Source organism: Larus michahellis, chromosome 6, assembly GCF_964199755.1.
Source record: "Larus michahellis chromosome 6, bLarMic1.1, whole genome shotgun sequence".
In the NCBI taxonomy this organism is placed as follows: Eukaryota; Metazoa; Chordata; class Aves; order Charadriiformes; family Laridae; genus Larus; species Larus michahellis.
This window is the reverse complement of record NC_133901.1, coordinates 69,866,583-69,887,533: the sequence shown is the minus strand read 5'-3', so window position 1 is coordinate 69,887,533 and position 20,951 is coordinate 69,866,583. Positions and strand designations below refer to the sequence as shown.

The 20,951-nt window shown below is 47.9% G+C and overlaps 2 protein-coding genes across 8 annotated transcripts in view; one reads left to right on the top strand and one right to left on the bottom strand.

The window, feature by feature from the left end:
* CTBP2 (C-terminal binding protein 2) overlaps positions 1 to 12,749 on the top strand; it is a 147,009-nt gene extending 134,260 nt beyond the window's left edge. For all 4 annotated transcript variants that reach the window (XM_074592892.1, XM_074592891.1, XM_074592894.1 and 1 more), the window contains 7 exons: positions 129 to 273; positions 3,377 to 3,583; positions 5,303 to 5,517; positions 5,985 to 6,115; positions 6,951 to 7,078; positions 7,827 to 7,944; positions 11,188 to 12,749. In XM_074592892.1, coding sequence (XP_074448993.1) covers positions 129 to 273; positions 3,377 to 3,583; positions 5,303 to 5,517; positions 5,985 to 6,115; positions 6,951 to 7,078; positions 7,827 to 7,944; positions 11,188 to 11,368 — 1,125 coding nt within the window. In that variant the 3' untranslated portion in view covers positions 11,369 to 12,749. The remainder of the gene's footprint in view (positions 1 to 128; positions 274 to 3,376; positions 3,584 to 5,302; positions 5,518 to 5,984; positions 6,116 to 6,950; positions 7,079 to 7,826; positions 7,945 to 11,187) is intronic.
* A 2,278-nt stretch (positions 12,750 to 15,027) lies between these two features.
* ZRANB1 (zinc finger RANBP2-type containing 1) overlaps positions 15,028 to 20,951 on the bottom strand; it is a 45,014-nt gene continuing 39,090 nt past the window's right edge. For all 4 annotated transcript variants that reach the window (XM_074592895.1, XM_074592898.1, XM_074592899.1 and 1 more), the window contains exons 10-11: positions 18,857 to 19,086; positions 15,028 to 17,886 (exon numbers count right to left, since the gene is read on the bottom strand). In XM_074592895.1, coding sequence (XP_074448996.1) covers positions 17,668 to 17,886; positions 18,857 to 19,086 — 449 coding nt within the window. In that variant the 3' untranslated portion in view covers positions 15,028 to 17,667. The remainder of the gene's footprint in view (positions 17,887 to 18,856; positions 19,087 to 20,951) is intronic.

Sequence of the window (20,951 nt, the reverse complement as noted above, 5' to 3'; positions counted from 1 at the left end):
AGTGTCAGCTTGCACCATGCCTGAGTCAGACAGTGGTAAAAATGTACTGTGTAATATTCCTGATGCAGGAGGTGCCAGCATCCCTTCCAGGAGTCCTGGTGGCTTCTGACATCTCTGTTCTCTTCCAGGTATTAAATGAAGCTGTTGGGGCGATGATGTACCACACCATCACGCTGACTCGAGAAGATCTAGAGAAGTTCAAGGCCTTACGGGTCATTGTTCGAATAGGCAGTGGCTACGACAACATTGACATCAAAGCCGCGGGGGAGCTTGGTAGGTTTCAGCCCTGCACCCCAATTCCCTCCCACATTCCCCTGGGAATTAAAACCAGCACAAGTACCTGCTGCTTCCCATGGGAGCGTGCTGGCAAAGTGGAGTTGCCTCCCCAAAGAGGGAGGTTGATTCATCCCCTAAAATTACAGGTGCAGTTTACATTTTTTGCATGTAGAGAGTCTTATGACAAGAAAACTTGACCATGAAGTGAATAAAATGGTGCCGTTTTAGAAGGCAGCTTTTAGGCTGTGTTAAAACTACCCAGTCTGAGTCCTTCATTCCCACACTGTCCCCGGTTCCAGGTACCGCCTTGTACCAATGGATATTTGGATGGCTGTCCTGTTTCTGGCACAGGAGAGTTGATCTAGCTTTAGAAAAATCGGAGGAAGGGTGTTCTATTATATTTATTAAGCAAGATTAGCCTCTTGATCTGATCTAGTTCTCGGAGTCGTGCCCACACCTCTGGGCAGGCAACGTGTCAGACGGCGGAGCAGGAATTGTGCGTTGGGTTGCTGCTGCCTCCTTTGTCATCTCATCAAAGGTGCCTCAGGAGCTGGAAAAAGAGATTTACTGGGAGGGCACGTTACATGGGCTGCCAAAATATGGAGGGCCACATTTTCATAAAGGAGCCCCTATGTCCAGCTGTGGGATTTTTCTGCACACTGAGGGTCAGGGAGTGCGTGCAGGCTGCGTTGCGTGGCTGTCAGATGGTACTGGGGCCACCCAATTTCCATACTGGTTTGGATGGTCACAGAGACCCTTGGCAATCTGCACACCTCCAACTGAGAGAGCTTTGTTGTATCTGTGATTTTCACAGCTGAATTACAACCGGTTTTGATCATCTGATCCCAAGATTCAGTCTATCAAGCAGTCCTACAATGGTGTTTAGGATATGTTGTATTAAAGGTTATCTCTGGGGAAGTGAAGAATAACAGCCTTTTCACGTGAGCCATTTTACAAGGATAATTGCGATAAGAGAGTTTCACAGACAGTCATTCCTAAAAAAGCAATTCTCAATATAGTGAATTATTCTTTTTTCGAGAGGAGAACAGTGTCTTCTCAATGTAATGGTTTCTTCATGTTTTTAACTCTTATTGTTATTATCCATTATAACAATGTTCTGAGGCTTTGAACATCAAGAAAGGAAAAATATAAGGAATAAAGTAATGGGATACTGCAGCGTAATCCCTCTTCTTATACTTGGCAAATTGGGTGGCCAAATGGTGTGGTTTCGAGTAGAAAATGTAATGACTGCCCACAAATGTAGCGTAAAGTTTAATTGGTATTGCTTTCCATAAGGTAGTTTTTAAACTCTGCAGTCAATAAATGGCCAGTGTCTGAACACGGTGCCTGGCCACACACCAGCAGCCGCCTGCACCTTGCTGGCCGGGCTGGTGGGACCAGTTTTGACCCACTAGAAGACACACCCGCAACAAGATGCTGGTGCTGAACCATCCGCCGTGGGTACTCAACCCCCGGTGCTGGCAGCTCCTGCTGGCACAAGAGTAAATAACAGCATAAGAAACTCGTAAAAGCAAGGGGTCCATCAGAAAAGGGACAAGCAGGGTTGGTGATGGGGACCCTCCTCCTCCTCCTCCTTGTCTCTTCACCCACGGGCAGCCACAGCCTCTGCCTACAAATGGGCAGGAGCAGTTGCCTGATACTTAAACGTGTGGTCGTCTTGGGAATCCGTCCCTTCCCCTTCGTTGGGGTGGCGGTCAGCGTGGTTTCTGGGCTGCGCTCGCATCCCTGAGGTAAATCAAAAGTTCCCTCTGTGGATGAGATGGGGAATGTCAAATGAGACAGCATCAGCTTTAGGAGCTCACAGGGAACAGAGCACCATGTCCCTGTCACCTGAAAGGGAGAGGAGGTGGACAGTGTTTTCAGGGGTCGGTCGGTGGGGGGGTTTTATTCCCTGCAGGGTCAGTCACTTTTTTGCTGGTTTCTGTAGGTCCTACGAGACAACCACAGGGTGAAAAAAAAGTTTTAAAAACAGAAAAACAGGTTCCTGGGAACAGGGGGATGGGAAACAGATTTTCAATTTTGAACAAAATCAATGCCCCTTACGGTGGAAGGGGATTTTCTGGATATCTTATTCTCTCTTTATCTCCTACTTTTTCATGGTTTCTACTGAAAGGCCCCAGTCCAGTAAAGAACTTAAATACACATCCATCTTTAAATGTGTGTTTAAATCACATTGAACCCGGTGGGATATAAGCATGTGCTTAACTGCTCTGCTGAACAGCCGTGAAATGGAGCACACCCTGACTGAGTTACTGAGCCAGAGCCTGGATGGGGCAATGACTGGGGAGGCTTTTTCCGTGAACTCAATACTCGCAGCTCCAGCTGGGGACACGGCGGTTTAAAATGAACCTTTTGTGGCAAAGGAACAAAAGGTCTGTTATGGAGACGCCGTGCCGGGCCAGGCAGGGGTGTGCAGCAGTGGTGGGGCCAGGGTAGAAGAGCCGCACCAGCACAGCCATGCCCCCTGCTCTTCCCAAATTTTGGGAAAACCTCCAGATTTTGTGGCAGGAGTGATGGCTTCCTCCTGCAGGAGTGTGGGTGGGTGTTTGTGGCAGGTGGAGGTCCAAGGGGTGTTTGGAGTTGATCGTTTCGGCACTTGGTGGAAGGAGAAGCTGGCCCCGCCACACCGCCCTGGTGCACCATCCTGCTCCAGCGCACCAAATTGTTGGTCTCTAAATAATTTAATGGTCGAACAGTCTCATTGTGGAAAAGGAGTGACTTCTGCCAGCACGCTTCAAGTCGCTTTGAAGGTAGATTGAACTAAAGGAGAATAAGCCTTTCTATTGCAAAACAAACCTTTGCTGCTGGAGTTACTCTTGTGTAACTATCGCACTTGAAATCCGCACTTCTCCTTACTCCAGAGAGATGCTGGGGTGGAGGGGAACCCCCCAAGCATTACCGGTCACGGTGGTTTTTTGCAGATTTCAGGCTGCTGTACCTAAACCATGCACGTCCTTGGAAAACACTACTCCAAATGCTTAAAAAAATGCTGGGCTGGCTGGGAGGTGTGAGGGCGAAGGGCCAGGAGCCCCTCTGCTTTGCTGAGCCACCGTTGTGCTTTGTGGTGTTGCCTCTGCAGGGATCGCCGTCTGCAACATCCCCTCGGCTGCCGTGGAGGAGACGGCCGACTCCACCGTCTGCCACGTCCTCAACCTCTACCGACGAAACACGTGGCTCTACCAGGCGCTGCGGGAAGGCACGCGGGTGCAGAGCGTGGAGCAGATCCGGGAGGTGGCCTCCGGCGCCGCCCGCATCCGGGGGGAGACGCTCGGCCTCATCGGCTTCGGTACGTTGGTGAGGGGCAACAGTGTGGGGAGCGCTGCCGGCCCAGGGCTCCTTTGAGGAGACTCAAGCACCACTTCAGTGCCCAAGGAAGGACCTAAAATGAGCATTTTCAAAACCAGAACGACCACAGTGGGTTGGTGTGAAGTAGGGAGAACATCTTATGCTGACTTTTTGGGGAAGGAGTTAAACTTTCTGAACCTTGGCCGAGTCCATGGAGGAGTGCGGCTGAAACCTGGCAGTGCGCCAGGAGGGACCACACCTGGAAGTGCTGCCGTCCTCTCCCGAAAATATCCCATCCCCGAGCCACTGCTACACCAACCCGGCTCTTTCTGTGCCCTTCTGCCCTGTGTGGTGGCCGGGCTGCGTAAAACGGAGTTTGTCTTCAGGTCACCCATGGCAATAGAGACTTTCAGCATCGGAGGCAGCATCCCCTCCGCTAATGGCTCTCTTGCCTGTCCTTCTTGGGAGCAAAGTTCAGCCATCATAAGATGGTTCAAGAGGTGCATCTGGGCAGCACAAACCCATCCAGCACTTGGTGGCCAGACACATGCAAAGTGGCAGAAACCTGAGCGGAGGAGATTCGGCAAGGTGCCGCTTTAGGGAGCAGTTCTGGCTGCTGGAGGGTGGCTGCTGGTGAGGGAGCACCAGCCAGGAACCCGACACAAATGCCGCAGCAGCATTTCCACTCACTTTTGGTGCAGCAGCCATTCTCCCCGCTTGTCCTGCAAAGCCCTGGGCTAATTAGCGCAAAAAGCTGGTGTATGAGTGTATTTAAACGGGGAAACTGAGGCAAGGGGGGTGAGGTTACAGCAGGAGACCCGAGTTAGCCCAGGTCCATCTCCCAGGACCAGGGTGAGGGCAGCAGCACGTCCCTGGCTGTGTGCTCGCAGCTGGACATCCATGCAGGCACCCAGCTGATGTCCCCTGGTCAACCGTGCCATCTCTAGGGCACCAGGATGGCGTCAGGTGTGTGCATGCACGGGGGGACGTTGCACTGCGCTGCCAAACTGAGGTGCCACACCGCTGCTAACTGGAAAAATTAACAGATAAATAAATCATTGAGGCTTGGCACACGGAGCCTGCGCAGCCCTCATGGTGGGGATGGGCAGGGAGGTCTCCAGCAGCTCCGCAGACATCCCTCCCCAGCACAGCGGCCATACTAGCTTTTTGCTTCCAAGCCACGACAGTTGTCTTCATCGTGCCCAATTAACCAGACGTTCAGCGAGACGCTGAAAAGCCTATCACAAACAAGTTGCCTAAAAAAGGTGGTGCTTTTTTCTTTCCTTTTTCAGCATTTCTTGGTAGACACAGCACCGCAGAGGATTGTTCCTCTCTGACGTCCAGAGCTGATGTCGATGGGGCTGAGCCACATGGTGGGCCTTCCCTGCCAGACCTGCACGGCCACGGACGGTGCCATGTGTTCGCATGGCCCCGAGCTGGCAGATTCGTAATGGCCTCTTCATTTTGTTTGGTTTTCTCTAAAATTTTAGAACAAGCGTCTCATGTTTGCTTGAGCCAAGCACTGTCCTTCCCGTGCAAGGTGGCCTGGGTTTGCCCTCTGGCCAGTGTCCCCTCAGGGGCTGTGCTGGGAGCCCAGGAAGTCCAGGGGACTCCCCCCAGCAGTCCCTGGGTCACGCTGTGGGGCCAGGCTATGGGGCAGCGTGGCTGCATGGAGTCAGGGTGATGGGAATCAGTTAACCCCTTTTTCCTTCACACACAGGTCGCACTGCGCAGGCGGTCGCAGTCCGAGCCAAGGCGTTTGGCTTCAACGTGATATTTTATGACCCGTACCTTCAGGACGGGATCGAGAGGTCCCTGGGAGTCCAGCGGGTCTACACGCTCCAGGACCTGCTCTATCAGAGTGACTGTGTCTCGTTGCACTGTAACCTTAACGAACATAACCATCACCTTATCAACGACTTCACGATTAAGCAGGTAATTTGCCTTATGCACACAACAAAGAGCGTTCTGCTCTTCAGTGGGCAAATCCCACGCATGGGTGCTAGCCGTGGGTCCCTCTGCGGTCATGGCCACAGCGAGCCAGTGCCTTAGTGCCGACGGGCTACCTCTGGAATAGCTGGTTGCACCCATCAGCCCGTCTGTCTCCCCGTGGTGTTCACTGGGGGGTAGCGTGCTACCAGGCGAGCCATCCCTGCGCCTGTGGTGTGGAGTGATGGCGGGAGCGGGTTTTGTTTGCCAATACCAGCCAGAGCTGGGCTTTCCATAGAAAACCCACGAGCAGCGGGATGGGGAGTGCTATGGGGCAGGAGCCCAGCCGCTCATCATGAAAAGCAGGGTGCAGTCCTGGCTGGAGGCCCCCAGGACACCCGCTGCTGCCTCCGGGCAGGGGTAGGACCGGGTCACCGCACCGAGCTCACTCTCATCTCTCTCTCCCCGGGCAGATGAGGCAGGGAGCGTTCCTGGTGAACACGGCGCGCGGGGGGCTGGTGGACGAGAAGGCCTTAACTCAAGCCCTGAAGGAGGGACGGATACGAGGGGCTGCGCTTGACGTGCATGAGTCTGAACCGTTTAGGTAAAGCTCTGGCTTTTTCTTGGGTTGCCATCCACAGCCAGGGGGTACACAACACCCACACGCCTTGTCACACGGTGCCAGCACCGGGGGACAATCCTGCGCGTTCGAGAAAAGGCCCGGCACCTTGCAGCATCCATCCTCTGTGGGCTGGCACTGGGGTTACAGGTGTTCAAAGGGACACTGGGAGCTTAGAACAAGCAATTGGCTTGCATTTCATAAAAGAAAAAAAAAATCGCTTACTAGTCCATGAGATGAAATTGACTGTGTTGTGTTGGGCACGTTTGCCCGCAGGCTGCTGCTGCGTAGCTGGGAGGGGGTCGGTTGTAAGTGGGAGTGTAGCTCCTCGCACCACAGACTGCGGCGGTGCTAGTAGGTTGCTTGTGTTTTCAGAAACAATTTAGAAAAAAACAACAAGTGTGCTCCTACAAAGGGGGAGCCCCCACGTCCACCCTCTCCCACCTCGTGCTGGGTGACCCGCAGCCTGTCCCCGCGTCCCCACGCTGCTGCAGAGACACCCCCAGGTGTTTATTCCTGTAGATACATTACAAACAAGCCCCCAGTAAGTTGTTTTTTCAGCCCTATTGGTTCTTTTTTGGTGCATTTTCACTTTGTGGCCTGCACTGGAGCTCTGATGCCTCCCCAGTGGTTCCGTGGCCATTTCAGGCTGGCAGGAGGCTGTTGGGCTCCTTCCAGCCCAGGTGCCACAGGCGAGGGGCTGGGACCCGAGGCTTGCACACACAGAGGGCAGGCCGCAAGCCTTCTGCCGTTCATAACATATTTAATTCTCATTTTAAACATTGATTAATCTGTCATCTTTTTTCCTCCCTGCTCCCAGTTTCGCTCAAGGCCCGTTGAAAGATGCTCCTAATTTAATCTGTACCCCGCACACCGCTTGGTACAGCGAGCAGGCGTCACTAGAGATGAGAGAAGCTGCTGCTACTGAAATACGGCGTGCGATCACAGGTACCCGGCCCCGCGGTGAAGCCGGGGTCAGCTCATCTGTGCGCCTGGAACGTGAGCCAGGAGGGGCAGAGACGGGGCCTCACCCTGCCCGTGTCCCAGCAGGAGCCAGGGAAGGGGGCTGAGAAAACCAAACTTGACTTTTTTCTCATTTGGGCACCTTTGTAGTTGGGAGGGTTGGGGTTTTTTTGTGGGGTTTGGGTGGGTTTTTTTAAATCAATGGGGCACTTGTGCAGCGTGGCAAAGGCTAGTGTCCGTGACTGGGAAGAAAAGGACAGTGAAATAGCAATTGCTGCCCCTTTTAATGGTGCTAACCCAAAAAATGGTGCAGACCACAGCCGACTGCACGCCAAAACCAAATCCCAAAGCAGAGAAGCCACCTGTGTCCAGCTCTTGCTGTAACTGAGCTGGCTGCAAGGTGGTGGTCGTCATGCTCCAGCAACTGGGTGGTTCTCTTGGCCTAAAAATTGCCCCCCTTGTTAACATGGAAGGCATAGCTTCACGTCTGGCCAGGCCCTGCTTTGAAAGCAGTGGGCTCGAGGGAACAGCTTTCCTGAAAGCAGGAAGCTGGGCTCCAACCCTGTACCTTGGGACAGCCAAAACTTTCTCCTGAAACAAGGGATACGGGATTTTCCCCCTGCCCCCATCCTTTACACTAACAAATACAGTGAAATGGAAAAATTGTAGTTTATTAGAGGGTGATAAAGCTAGGACTCGCCTGACGCATACTTACCTCTATCATCAACTCCAGGGCGCATCCCAGAAAGCCTACGAAACTGCGTGAATAAGGAATTCTTTGTCACAACGGCTCCGTGGTCAGTAATAGATCAGCAAGCAATTCATCCAGAGCTCAATGGTGCCACGTACAGGTAAGCCGGAGAAGAGGATCACCCCAGCCCGCCGCGGCAGCGGGTTCTCCTGCAGAGGCAGGGGCTGGATCCCAGCTGTGAAGTGAGCGTGGAAACCCAGCAACAACTTCTACATGGCCCAGGCGGTGACTGCGAAGTGCCCCTCCTTGGGGACCAGTAGTCACGCTGCTGGGATTACTAACGCTGCTTGATCTAACCACGGGCTTATAAAGCCTCCCATTTAGAAAGCCTTCATTCTGGTGGGCCAGCAGTCACTGGTGTGGCTTCTCTCCAGGTGCCAGGACCCCCGGGGCCATAAACAAGCAGGACGTAACTTCTAAACCAAAGAAGCAATTGCAGGTTTGCTCTGCACTTCTGTCCGCGCGCTGGCTGCTTGTGGGTTAATGAGCCAGGGTGAAAATGCTAAATATAGGCCTTGCAGTCAGGTGCCCTGATTTCCACCTAAATCCCTGAGATTAGGGTTATTTATTGCTCCACCTGGGACAGCTCAGAGCGCGCTGATAGGAGACATTAGGCACGAGGACTCAGCGTATCACCGTTCCCGAAAAGACTCTGGGATACCAGATAAACCTGCAGGGCACATCCGGTTGTGTTTTGGGGCAGGAGCGGATCCGGCAGCCGAGCCCTTGAGAGGACAAGGCCCTGAGGATGTGCCACGGCCCTGCACACCCACAAGTGCCTGCAGGTCACGGGCAGCGATTGCTCACTTTGACTGGCAGAACACATAAACCGAAACATCCAAACCTGGTGACAGCATCCCCCTTGGTCCTGCTCCTGACTGCCCTGAAGCGCATGAGCGATGCCATGACCCTGGGGACAAGCCCTGGCTTCCCAGCTTGACCTCCGCAGGGTGCTTCATCCTTGCTAATCTCCTCAGGAGCCACAGTTCCGCTGCCCCCGTAATCTGGGGTCAGGTCACCACCGTCATGGGCAGGTAAAGCCTCCCTTCCCCCTCCGCCTTCCCCTAGGGCGACGGCAGCAGCAGGGAGGTGGCTGTGGTCGGGTCCCTCAGTCCCCGTGTGCCCAACAGACCTCCAGAGGGGTTTGGCCTCGCTGCCCCCATGTCACATCTATCCTGCAGATGGCTCAAGAAATGATAATTTCTTCTCCTTTCTCAAACCCAGTGTCATTTCTTGTAATAGGTGTAACTCACCCTGCTCTTTGAAAGGAAGATGGAATAGATCCAGCCCCATTTTTCAGCTGTGCTCCCTGGTTGCACGAGGAGGATGCAGCTGCCCTTCAGTAGGGGGAAAACTTAGACACCAGGTGTAGGCGTTCAAACGTATTCACACGCAGGGATGATTAAAATCAGCACGCTAGCGCTCGGCAGGTCAGAGGGCATTCAAGAGGATTCCTTACCCCATTTTTCAAAAGAGAAAGGTTTTCTTACGGTTCAACAATCTGCCAGAAGCTACAGAACAAGGCGCAGTCCCAGTATCGTAGTGGAGGACACTTACCCGAGACCTGTGTCCAACCTGTCCACCTCACCAGGTTATGGTTGATAGAGAATTCCCCGGCATAGGCCTGTCTAGAGCTTCGAGGGAAGAGCTACGAAAAAAAAAGCCTGACAATAAAAAAGGACAGGGAAAGAAATAGAAGAGCAGAGAGACACCAGTGTCATGGAGGCAAAGCAGTGTCACAGGCACGGGGACGACAGCCAGCACCCTTCTGTGCTCATCCAACGCTGCAGTAGGGCTTAGAGAAAAGAAGGCACAAACGGGCGCAGAATGGGAGCGGATGGGGGCCTGAGAGCATGGATCGGTAGCGGCTGTTCAGCACATCGGCTCCGATACTGCTGGCGTCCAGGGAATGTGCTGCATAAAACCCCCCAAAACTTGCTCCTGGAGAGGATTACACGCTCCTCTGTACTTTGCCCAGAGCGGTGGTGGAGGCCCCATCCCTGGAGACATTCCAGGCCAGGCTGGACGAGGCTCTGAGCAACCTGATGGAGTTGAAGATGTCCCTGCTGACTGCAGGGGGTTGGACTAGATGGCCTTTAGAGGTCCCTTCCAACCCAACACACTCTATGATTCTGCCTTTCCCTTGCCCTAGCTTCTGCTCTGGTGGGCTCTATTTTGTCAAGGGCATTTGGTTTATGTTAAAAGAAATTAATTTGTGCCCGTCTATTAACGGGATGCTAGGAGTCTGCCTCAACGTACTGGCATCCAGCACAGCTTTAGAAAAGCACTCTCGAAGCCAGTGACTTCTGTTCAAGCAGCTTTAAAAAAAGCCGAGGGGTTCAGTGTTGCTGAGAAGAAACTTCGGTTTCAGGCATAAAGGTTTCAGTTAATTCAAACCTAGGAAACGCTGCCTCCGAGCTAGAGGAATATGCTGTTTTCCCCACTGCAGGCTCAGGGTCAGTACCCTCCAGGGCCTGCAAACAGCCTGCAGAACACAGAAGCGACATTCTCCTGGCAAAAAGAGTCCTGGTGCCTGGCTGGAGGTCATTTATACCTGTTTTCTTCTTCCTCAGCTGATTGGCAAAAGTATTTGGCTCCTCATGCAGTTCAGCATCAGGAAATTCTTACTATGGGTCAAGGTATCACATCTCTAGTATATACTTTTAGTATTAAAAGTGTCAAGTTCAGGCAGACAATGCAATAAAGATTTAGAACAATCTGACTTCATATAAAATACCTTGGGAAGTAATAGAAAGTATTGACTCTAGCATCATCGTCCTCATCTTCATCACTGGAGTGCCTGGGGTTTTCACCTGTGTGAGAAAGGACTCCATAGCAATAAAACCCGTTCCCTCTCCTTTCAAAGCATAAACTGTACCGGCTCGTCAAGCAGCGCCAGCACTCAGATATTCTTTGTTAGTCACAACCTGTTCAGGGGTTCAGACACAAGGCGAGTGGCAGTTTTTGCTTGCACAGTTGCTGCGATGCCTTTGCTGGCGAAGCTCTGCTCCGAGCTGGGGCATCAAGCCTACCCCAGTCGAGTTCCAGTAGTTGTGAAGGTGCAGGTTAACCTCGCCAGGAGACAGCGCCAGCGGGTCTTGCCACTGTTGGCATGCTCCACAAACGGGAAGCTGAAGCAGCGGCCGGCAGGGAAGGAAGGGCTGGGGGTCAGGCACAGTAAGTGAAAAATAGGAGTTTGGACCCCCAGCAGCATTGGTTTAACGCTGAGCTATCCCTAAAAGCAAAACCACACTCGGCTCTAGCAGAGAAGTGGAATCTCTGCGGTTGGAATCTCTCTCGCATTGTCAGTGACAAACCTGCTTCTCTCTGTCCCCTCGCCCAGGTATCCGCCCGGGATGGTCAGCGTGGCACCGGGAGGAATACCGGCAGCTATGGAGGGCATCATTCCCGGAGGCATCCCTGTCACTCACAATCTTCCCACGGTGGCACATCCTTCCCAAGCTCCATCTCCCAACCAGCCCACAAAACACGGGGACAACAGGGAACATCCCAACGAGCAATAGCAGATAATTTAAAAAAAAATAAATCATTCAATAAACTTGGGACCAAGAGACATTGGAAAAGAAGTTATACATGAACTAAAAAAAGAGAATTTGATACGAAATTTGTAATGTTGCTTTTGGACAGACGCATCATTGATGTTCCAGTGTTAACGACAAAGCGATAGCAGTCAAGACGGGGGAGAAGCCCTGCAGAAGTCACCTGCTTACTGAAGCGCTGAAAACTAGGGATGTGACGCATTAATGATCAACTTCTGTTAGTGTGTGTTAAGTTTCCTTCATCTGTGCATCAATCACATGAATAAAAATAGATTTCCCCCCCCCCTCAATTCCTTGGGAAGGACAGGGCTTCCACACCTGTTTTTCAAACCATTGCATAAAGCAATTCTTAAAGAGTTAACACAGAAATGTAAGAGGAAACCATTATGTGGCTTCAGCCCTTTCCTTACTCTTGTATCTGGTTCCCTCTTCTAAGGGGAGGCATCAGCACTGGCTTAGAAATGGAAGAAAAAAAAATTAATAATCATCATCCTTTTTGCAGTCTCACAGGGCCAGTGCCGTGTACCAGACATTCTCCTGCCAGGTTTAAGTTCAAACCATTCCAGCCGGGAGCCGTGGGATGGGGAGGGGAGAAAGGGCTCCCGGCCCCGGCCACCGCCCTCCCCGGCTAAGGAGAAAACCAACCGCCAGTCTCTTCTCTGCCCAACACACTGAATAAAGTAGCTGTGCATTCACCTCTGCCCGGCAATGATGCAAGAAAATAATAAAAAAAGGAAAAAAAAAAAAAAAAAAAAAAAAAAGAAGAAAGTATTAAGTTTCTCACACACTATTTGTACTCAAATATATTTTCTCAGTTTTAAATCTGCAGCTATTTTATCAAGTGGAAAAAAAGTCTTGAGCTGGAAAGGGTTCAAGAATAATGTTGCATTTCCTTATGTCTCAGGAAACACTTTTTATGGTAACTTGTCAGACTGTCTATGAACAAAACCCACTTTTTTAGACATTGATAAAAGTCTTCTTTTCTTCACGTGATATTTTATACAAGAACACTTCAGAATGTGTTATTAGATGTGACTGATTTTAACAAATCCTATTAGATTTGTATCAACTAGTTACATGTTATATTCATAGTCTTTTGTGAATCATCGCCTTTTTGTTTTTGAGAAGATGGCCTATTTTGAGCCTTTGTATGGGTACATTCCTGTTTCTGTGACAAAAAAAAAAAATCTTAAGCTGTCCCAAACGGAAAAAAAAAAAAAAAAACCAATGGCTATCGGAAGTATGTTTTGTTTTAGTGTGTTACCGTTATTGTATTTGTTTATTGTAAAGGTGGACATTTAGCGTTCAGTGCAGTTTTCAATAAAAAGTGATAAAATTTCTATAATTTCTGGAAGGTACGCGCTGTCGCTGCAGTCTGACTGAGGCTTGCGGTGGGAGACACAGCGGATGCAGCTCCCAGCACCCTCTGCCTCCTCCGAAACCCAAGCCGATTTCACAGCGGAGAGCGGGTAAGTTTTTCCTCGAGTCTGACTTTGGGACCTCGGGCACTTGAGCAGCAGCCGGGACCCACTCGTGTCACCGTCAGCAGAAGGATGACGCTTAGAGCCGGGATGCCATCGGCCAAGGATCAGCCCTTGGCTTCCTGCAACAGGCGCCGAGAAACGCAGGAGAAGCTCGGGCCCAGCTTGCTGGGTACAGGTCAGTTTTCCAGTGGCACCGCTGGGGAAAGGCTGAATTTCGTTTCCTGTCCAGACTTTGGGGGGTGCCACGCAGAAGCTGTAAACTTAGAATTCGTGACTATTTAAAACCAAGTGGGGACGCTGTACGCAGCCTAGGTAGAAAGAGATCACTACGGTTTCCATCAAGCTGGAGGCAGCTACACCTCAAACATTTTTTTTGTACCTACTCAAGAAAGGAAACATTAAGAAAGCGCTAGGGAAGAAAGCTGGAAACACGCCTGGGAGGTGCCTCGCTGGCCAAAAGGCCTCTTCTTTTGTTTCCAGCCCGTCTTTTCCATGGCGCAGAGTGGGAGCACACACGGCGGGCAAAGAACTTGTCTGGAAAGGGACTAAAAAAAGGTTGAAACCAAAAAGTGTCTCAGTTACAAAACTCTGTATTTTGTTTGTTTTAAATTAAACTGAACACTAGTTACCAGCTTCAGACACGTTACAAAAGAGGTCACCTTGCAGAGAGCAGTGACTACTGCCAGTGATAACGGCACACCAGCGATTATCCATCAACGCCACGAGAAACCAGGAGGATGAAACTGGTTAGTTAGAGAGAAGGTGTTTGGGAAGTACTGAAGCGACAGTAAAAAGGAAGAGGAAAAATATTTAACTGATGTTGAGAGAGTTGTGTCCTGGTTTGACAAACCACGACAAGTTGTTTGAAAAATAAACCAGCCCTGGTAGTTTGGTGTGTTTTTAAGCAAGCAGGTGCATCCCAGAGGGGTGCAAGTACGTCCCTGTGTCACAGGACGTGGTGTGGCACGTGCCGGTGGCTCCTCCTGCATCCACTGCCAGCAGTGGCCTGGGCACAGGACAGCGAGAGCCTTCGCTGAGAGCCCACAGGGGACGGCAAACGCGGGGTCTTCCATCCGACACCCAACCTCCCTCTCAACCGGAGCCAAGGACGGATGCAAACAGCCAGGCAGCACCTGCTGAAGTGCTGCAAGCTCAACAGGAGCAGAAATTAAGAAAGCCCAAGGGTTCCAAACCAAAGGGCAGCTTTAGGAGTTCCCCTCCGCAGGGGGGTCTCGAGTGGCTGCAGTGCAAACACCAGCACAACGCGCAAAGAGAAGAGCCATGGAAATGGAAAGGGAAGAGTATCATCACAATTAAGATCCGCTGGCGCACTGGGAAGTGGCACACAACAAAACTCAAATGGAAAATCATTGGGCAAAGAAACAGGGGATGAAGAGTTGCTGCTGAAGCTTTGTGCCGTTGCTTTGCTGACAGAGCCGTACACTGGTGTCACACTCAAGGCCAGCAGGCACGGAGGAGCTCCGGTGGTGACGGGTGTCAGAGGAGCCTAAAACAAAGAGCTTGAAGGTGACATCGACACTAAAAAAAAAAAAAAAAAACAAACCCTAAAAAAAAAAAAAAAAAAAAGGGGGTTAAGGGAAGTTACTGAACAAAAAGGGAAAACCAGAAAAGCAGCAATTGAATAAGGGTCTCTAAATGCACGCAAACCGATTTTGTTAATGGAATAAACACAATCTAGTAATATTTGCCATAAGCCATGCAGCAGAACTTTGGAAGAATCCAGAATGACTAAGTTTTTAATATATTAAAAACAAAAGAAATACAGGGATTTTCACTGAGGAATTCATAAATAAAACCAGAAAAAACAACCAGATGTAAAGGAGGTAGCCATGAAAAGCCAAGTTCTGTGCTAGGAAGGTGTGTGCTACTGCGAGCAATAACATGAGGAAAATAACATTGAGAAACCCAATTTCATATATATATATATATAGATATAGATATAGATATATATATATATAGATATATATATATGTGTACATACACACACACACTTGGCTAAAAGAGCCGAACTTGCCGACAAGCTGCAAGGTAGCATTTGCAAATGAATCTCAGTATTTGTAAACTTTCAAGTATGGAATTGAAGGAGAGTACCCATGAACACACACCGACCACTGTGCTAGCACGAAGCAGGGGTTTGCATCTCTTTAATCTACAGGTACATGAGGTTTGGATTACTTGGATTTTGAAAAAAGACTTCACCAGTTCCGAAGTGACCCGGGAAGCGTCTTAACCTGACCATACCATTTTACAGCACAGCAGAACAAAACAATAATGATCGAGAAGGCCAAGAGCTGTGAAGTACCGGGACTGTTCTCTCATACCAGAGCTCCCGGAGAGCACGGGGCATGCTTTTGAAAAAGAGCGGAACTGGCCGCAGGGTGAACTTCCACTGGTGAAGTGTCAGCTGGGGACAGGGATCATCCGTCCACAGCAACAGGAGATCAGGAAAGACGCGCTCGTCAAATTTGGCTCAAGGTAGACTTTCACATCGGATGTTCTCCCCAGGTTAGAAGGAAGCTTTGCTTCCTTAAACGGAACAGTACTGCAGAAATCAAACGGGGGGATGTTAAAATTCTGCACAGTGTTTTGCACACCCCTTGAAGTAGCCTGCTGAAGGTAGGAGCTTATCCTTGTGTCCATTCCGATGGTGCTCTGCACCGGGAAGCTAGTCCTCGGTAAGCTGGGATTGGAATTTCCAGTGATCCTGTCACTGGAGGAGATCTTCTAGTGCTGGCACTTAGTCCTGAACAAGAAGGACCTCCAGAAATGCACTGGGTTACACCATGACAGGTCAACCATGGCCACCAAGCCAGCTCAGATCACGGAAATTCGCATCCCAGCTTACTCTGCATTCAGTTCCCTGGACAGAAGAGCTTTAAGTCCTCAGCTAGACAAGATCTAAACGGATTTCACAAGGTAAGAAAAAGGACCAAAAAAAAAACAACAACCCACAAAAAAAAACAAATTTAGAAAGCAAACTTGAAACAGGACCATATGCTTGTGAAGAGCCTCTTTAGTATCTGCAGTTTGCCTACGTAGTTCAGGTAACTCACGTACATTGCAGACAAGCATGCATTCTTTCACCTGAAAATTTGCGCATGCACCAATCGGAGGAGATCTAACGGCCAAAAAAAGGTGAAGACATTTCATAATAAACCTCAATGGAATCTGTGATGGGAAGATCGCTAAGTTAATACAGTACTTCATTATTTCTATATTTCTGGTGTCGTCACCACGTTTATGTAGGAGTTGTGCACATTTCAACACCATCTAAGCAGCATTTGGAAGAAAAAGCAGCAAGTTCCTCAGGGTTTCCATAGCTCTGAACTACATAAAAATATGTGCTATGGGGCTTCTTTCCAAATTCTAATTAAAACAATTTCATCTACTGCAAAATTCCTTATTCAACCACCACACCATGAAAAGTGCTTTTCAAGACAACCTGAATTGCACTGTATATGTAAAAACTGGCATTAACCTTTAGTGTTTAAGTGAGATTTTTAGATAAACTTTATCCATTACAGGTTACATGGCTAAAGTTATCAAATATAGTAAAATTTCTACTGGAGAATATACTCTGAACTTACAATCTTAGGAACTTACATAAGTTTAAGTATGGCCACATCAATCAACATGCAAGAAATTCCCAGGTTTACATACTGAGAAATATATAACACAGTGCTTTTAAAAACAACTTTAGCATAGATTCTTCTTTTTAATTAGAACTGCCATGTGTATTCTCACTAGATTTAAGGACTGAGGAGTAATCCTTTAAAAAAGGTGTTTTTTCATTTGCAGCAATGTTTAAGTTGATGAAATAAATGATAAAATTATATATAGTTTGTATCACAGCAAGACGGAGTTCTGACAATATGAAATTCTCAGTCGTGTCTTGAGTTCTCAAATTTCACACAATTTTGTTTAGTGTATGCTCACTGGAATAAAATCCCTATATTTTAGGTCACTTCTCTGAATAAATATTCTTACATATACTGAAAGGAATCTATTAACTATTAGAAGGAAAAAAAAAAAAGAAAAACCCAAAAACTTTTTCAGAAAACAAATCATTTCACTCAATGAAAAATTTAGCTTCTCTTCCAGTTTGTTCCGTAGAGTTTAGATTTTATTATATGGGCACAGCAGTAACTAAAGTATTAGTAAAATAATGAACGTGGGTTTGCTTATGACTTGCTGTGGATATTTTGTGCAAACAAAAAAACCTCACAACCTGACGTGGGCACTAGTGATATTTCACATAAAAGGGCCTTTCACAGAAATGTGTCAGAGTATCTAAAAGGTGATGTAGAATACCAAGTTCAACTGTAAAAGAATCTCGGAAGGAAGAGATACCCATCTAACATGTGCTTTCGTAAGTGCCCTTATTTGAAAAATTTCTTCGCAATAATTAAGATGCTGGTATACTTTTCCTATTACACAACCTCTTACACAACCACATGCGGTACATTTATAGACAGATTTACAATCAGAAAGAAAAACGGTGGTTTTTTTTCTGTCTTGATAATAAAATTAGCGGTTCTTTGTTTCTTTTTCTTTGTTTTTATACAAACTGTAGTCCAGCCCATTTCGCTCTCTTCACGCGGCAGATGAGGTTCTAGACCGTCTCCATGCTGGTTAGAAAAATCCTTTACAGCATGTTTCCCCTAGAATCGGGTCGTTCCACAACGAACTGCGAGAGCACAACGCTAACTCCGGGTCAGATACTCTGCGCTGGTCATTTTCTTTTTAATTTCTTTATCGTCACTCATCATCATCATCCTCGTCTTCCTCACCATCGGAAAGGGATGTACAAGGGCGGATCTGTCGGTAGCGATCGAGCCACTTCTCTACCATCTGGGTGACCAGCGGATGATTGCGCCTACGAGAGCTTTTCTGCATCGCAACGAGAACCCCTCCTTCCGTCACACAGCAGTCCAGCCACTCCCGAAGCAGCTTTTCCTGCTGCTCCTCGTTACCTATCTTTGGGGGAGAGAAAACACGTTGAGAAGGAAGCTTGAAACATCACCTGCAAGTTAAAGCCAGCCACCCATGACATTCAGGAAAGCCAGGCCAGGGGAACGGCGCAGTTCCTTTCCAAAGCCGACAGTTCGCGGGCTACTTCACCACAGCTGGGAGTCTCCGAAAGCCAAACTGATGCACGCTGCGTTTTCAACCAAAATTCGAAAGCTCTGCAAATATTCCCCAGCTATTCTCCCCTTCTACATTTTTCAGATGTCCATTTCCAATATAGCCTTTCTGTATTTCAGTTATTTGGGAGCAACTATTTATGGTAGGCGTAAATAGTCCTAAAAGTCCTAAAAGAGCTCTCTGGCTTTACAAAGCAGTTTTTAGGAGTCTAGCAGTTCTTCACATGAAACATGTCCCCTTGTAAGACATAACAAATGTTGTGGTTTGCTGAAAAAATATCCCTCTCTAGACTTAAAGCCCATACTTTTTCTCTTATATCTACAGGACACCCACCTTTTGCAGTTTTTTCAGGTTTTCCTCCCCTCCTTTCCCCAATGTACACACTTTGCTGAAGCGGTTCCCTGTCTTTATCACAGTTATTAATGAAGAAATGAGTTTTGTTACAGAGGTAGAGCACGCTGTAACTACTGGCCAATATTTGTGCTGCATCTTTTTTTTTTTTTTTTTTTTAAAAAAAGGGTATATTTCAGTCTTGCATTAGTGTCAATCCTTATTTTTGGGTCGTTTTCAAGCTACACTTGAATTCACACGCACAGTGAAGTTACGTTCAGTTTACAGAGCTATCAATATGCATCAAATTTGTGGGAAAATACCTTTCAGAATCACCTCAAGTGATGGGGAAGGGAACGGCACAGCGTACTCCCTGCAATTCTTTGAACCGCAAACACCTATGGGGCTACAGAAATTGCCAAGGCCGCAGCTTAGAGGCGGCTGGGACAAAGGCGACGCAGCCATTTCTTACCTCTTGAGCAGAAAGGAAGTGAATGTGCAATAATTTCCTCTCGCTATCCACCAAGGGTAGAAAGGTAACAGTAACGTCATCGTCAGTGTTCAGGTTAGCACCAGCACCTCGATTGCCATAACCATCGTTCTCCATGGCAACCAGAGCAGAGAAATGGCCCCTCGTGTAGCCCAGAGCAATAGGACTTTTCCAACAAAAACTCTGTTCCCATAACAAAGGCAAATACACACCTACGACAAATTGAAACAAAGGGTGAGACTCAGAACTACAGTGTTAACAGCAGAGAGTTTTGATGCAAACCTTTTGCTTTTGGCAAAACGCAGTAACAGCAGCACATCTACAAGCATTTAAAACACATTTGGTTTGGCCTACACCAATATTGGTCACACTTTTCAGTACAGCTTATCATTATTAGGTTAACATGAGATTAGTCAAATATCTCTGCAACTGTACAGGTTTAGACGTAAAAGCCGTTACAATTACAACCAGTACCACGTTATCACTCCCCTAAAAATTATGGTCTATAGTATAGCGATGAACAAAAAAACAAGATTAGAAAGCCAGTCTTTTGAGATTAGTAACTCTTCTTAAAAATAAAAACATTATAAATTAAAAAAACCAACCAGATTCTGCATCACAAATAAAAGCTACAGTCAAATGTCTGTTTTTACCAAAACAAAAAATTCCACCATCTGCTTACAAAACTTATTATAATAATAAGAAGTTACTGCACTAAATATTATTCAGCACCTAAGTATGTACCCCATCCCAGAGACAATGGGACTTCTCATAAACACTGTATCAAGACATTCAATTAACCCACATCAATTATGCATATCTAGTCTCCAAAAAGCCACCACCATAAAGCTGATGCTATTTTGCTCAGATACAACAAATTACTGCTGTCACAGATACTGAAAAAACCAGCACTTTTTCTGCCCAGCGTCTTTAGCAATAAAGACAGTAGCTCGCTTGAAGTGCACAAAATCTCAAAATAAACCTCCTTTCTTCTAGGAACACAAATAATTCTCCGTGTGTATTGCTGCAAGGCAACTTCAGCAAAAGCACGCCTTACCTTGTGACAGCTTAAAAATAGCCAGGCAGACACTGAAGTGCACATGTAGCATAGCAACCTCTCGGGTACAGCTGCTGCCAGCAAAACAAGGCACTTCACTCCTCCAACATCCATGGAGATGGGAGGGCAACACGCAGATACACAGCTAAACGCCTTTCCCTTTCTTTTAGGTTAAGATTCACACAAGTTTTTACAGCATCTAGATCTAAGGACAAATCCATTCAATACCTTCTTAGCGCTCCCATCCCCCTTACCATGAAGTCTCACTGCAATTCAGGGCTAAACACAAAAGATGCAGAACAAGGGATAAGCGGTAACCAAAAAATTTCAAGCCTTTACAGGAAAGGACCAAACATCTGGTCAAAATTCAAAGTTACACAGACAACAACATACTAACAGTCAAATGTAATGAAGACAGTCCCTCAATTCCTGGAAATTCATTCTCCATGCACACGCAGAGAAATAACTTCATAAACTTTTTTTTACTGTCTTTAGTCCGAAGCATCAGCAAAACAATCAAGCATTGAGGGTTGGAAGTTAATTTATTAATATTGTGTGCTTCATTTAAAAAGGATGGTGCTATCTATTCACACGTTGGTTAGGTCACTGAGGCCTTTCAGAACTGAAAGCATCAGCACCCACAGGGTGTCCGCTTCCCCCGTTTCTTCCACAAGTTACTATCACAGAAATACATCCAAAAGTGTCTCCTTCCATCCATGAACTGCACCAGCTCCTCAACTCAAGACAGGCGAAAAAGCACAAATGAAAAACTTGTGGGTTGAGATAAGGAGAGGGAGATCACTCACCTGTCACCATCACGGCCAAAACAGATTCAATTTGGGGAAGTTTAATTTCATTTATTGCCAATTAATACAGAGAGGTAATGCCCTGCTGTCCCAGACTGGTAAATTTTGCCCCAAGTACTACTTGGTGTTGTCGGGGCTCCAGAAATCACCCATGAGCAAAGGGTCTCATCTCTATGAACATCTCACATCTCACCTAAGGACACCAAACTCCTGC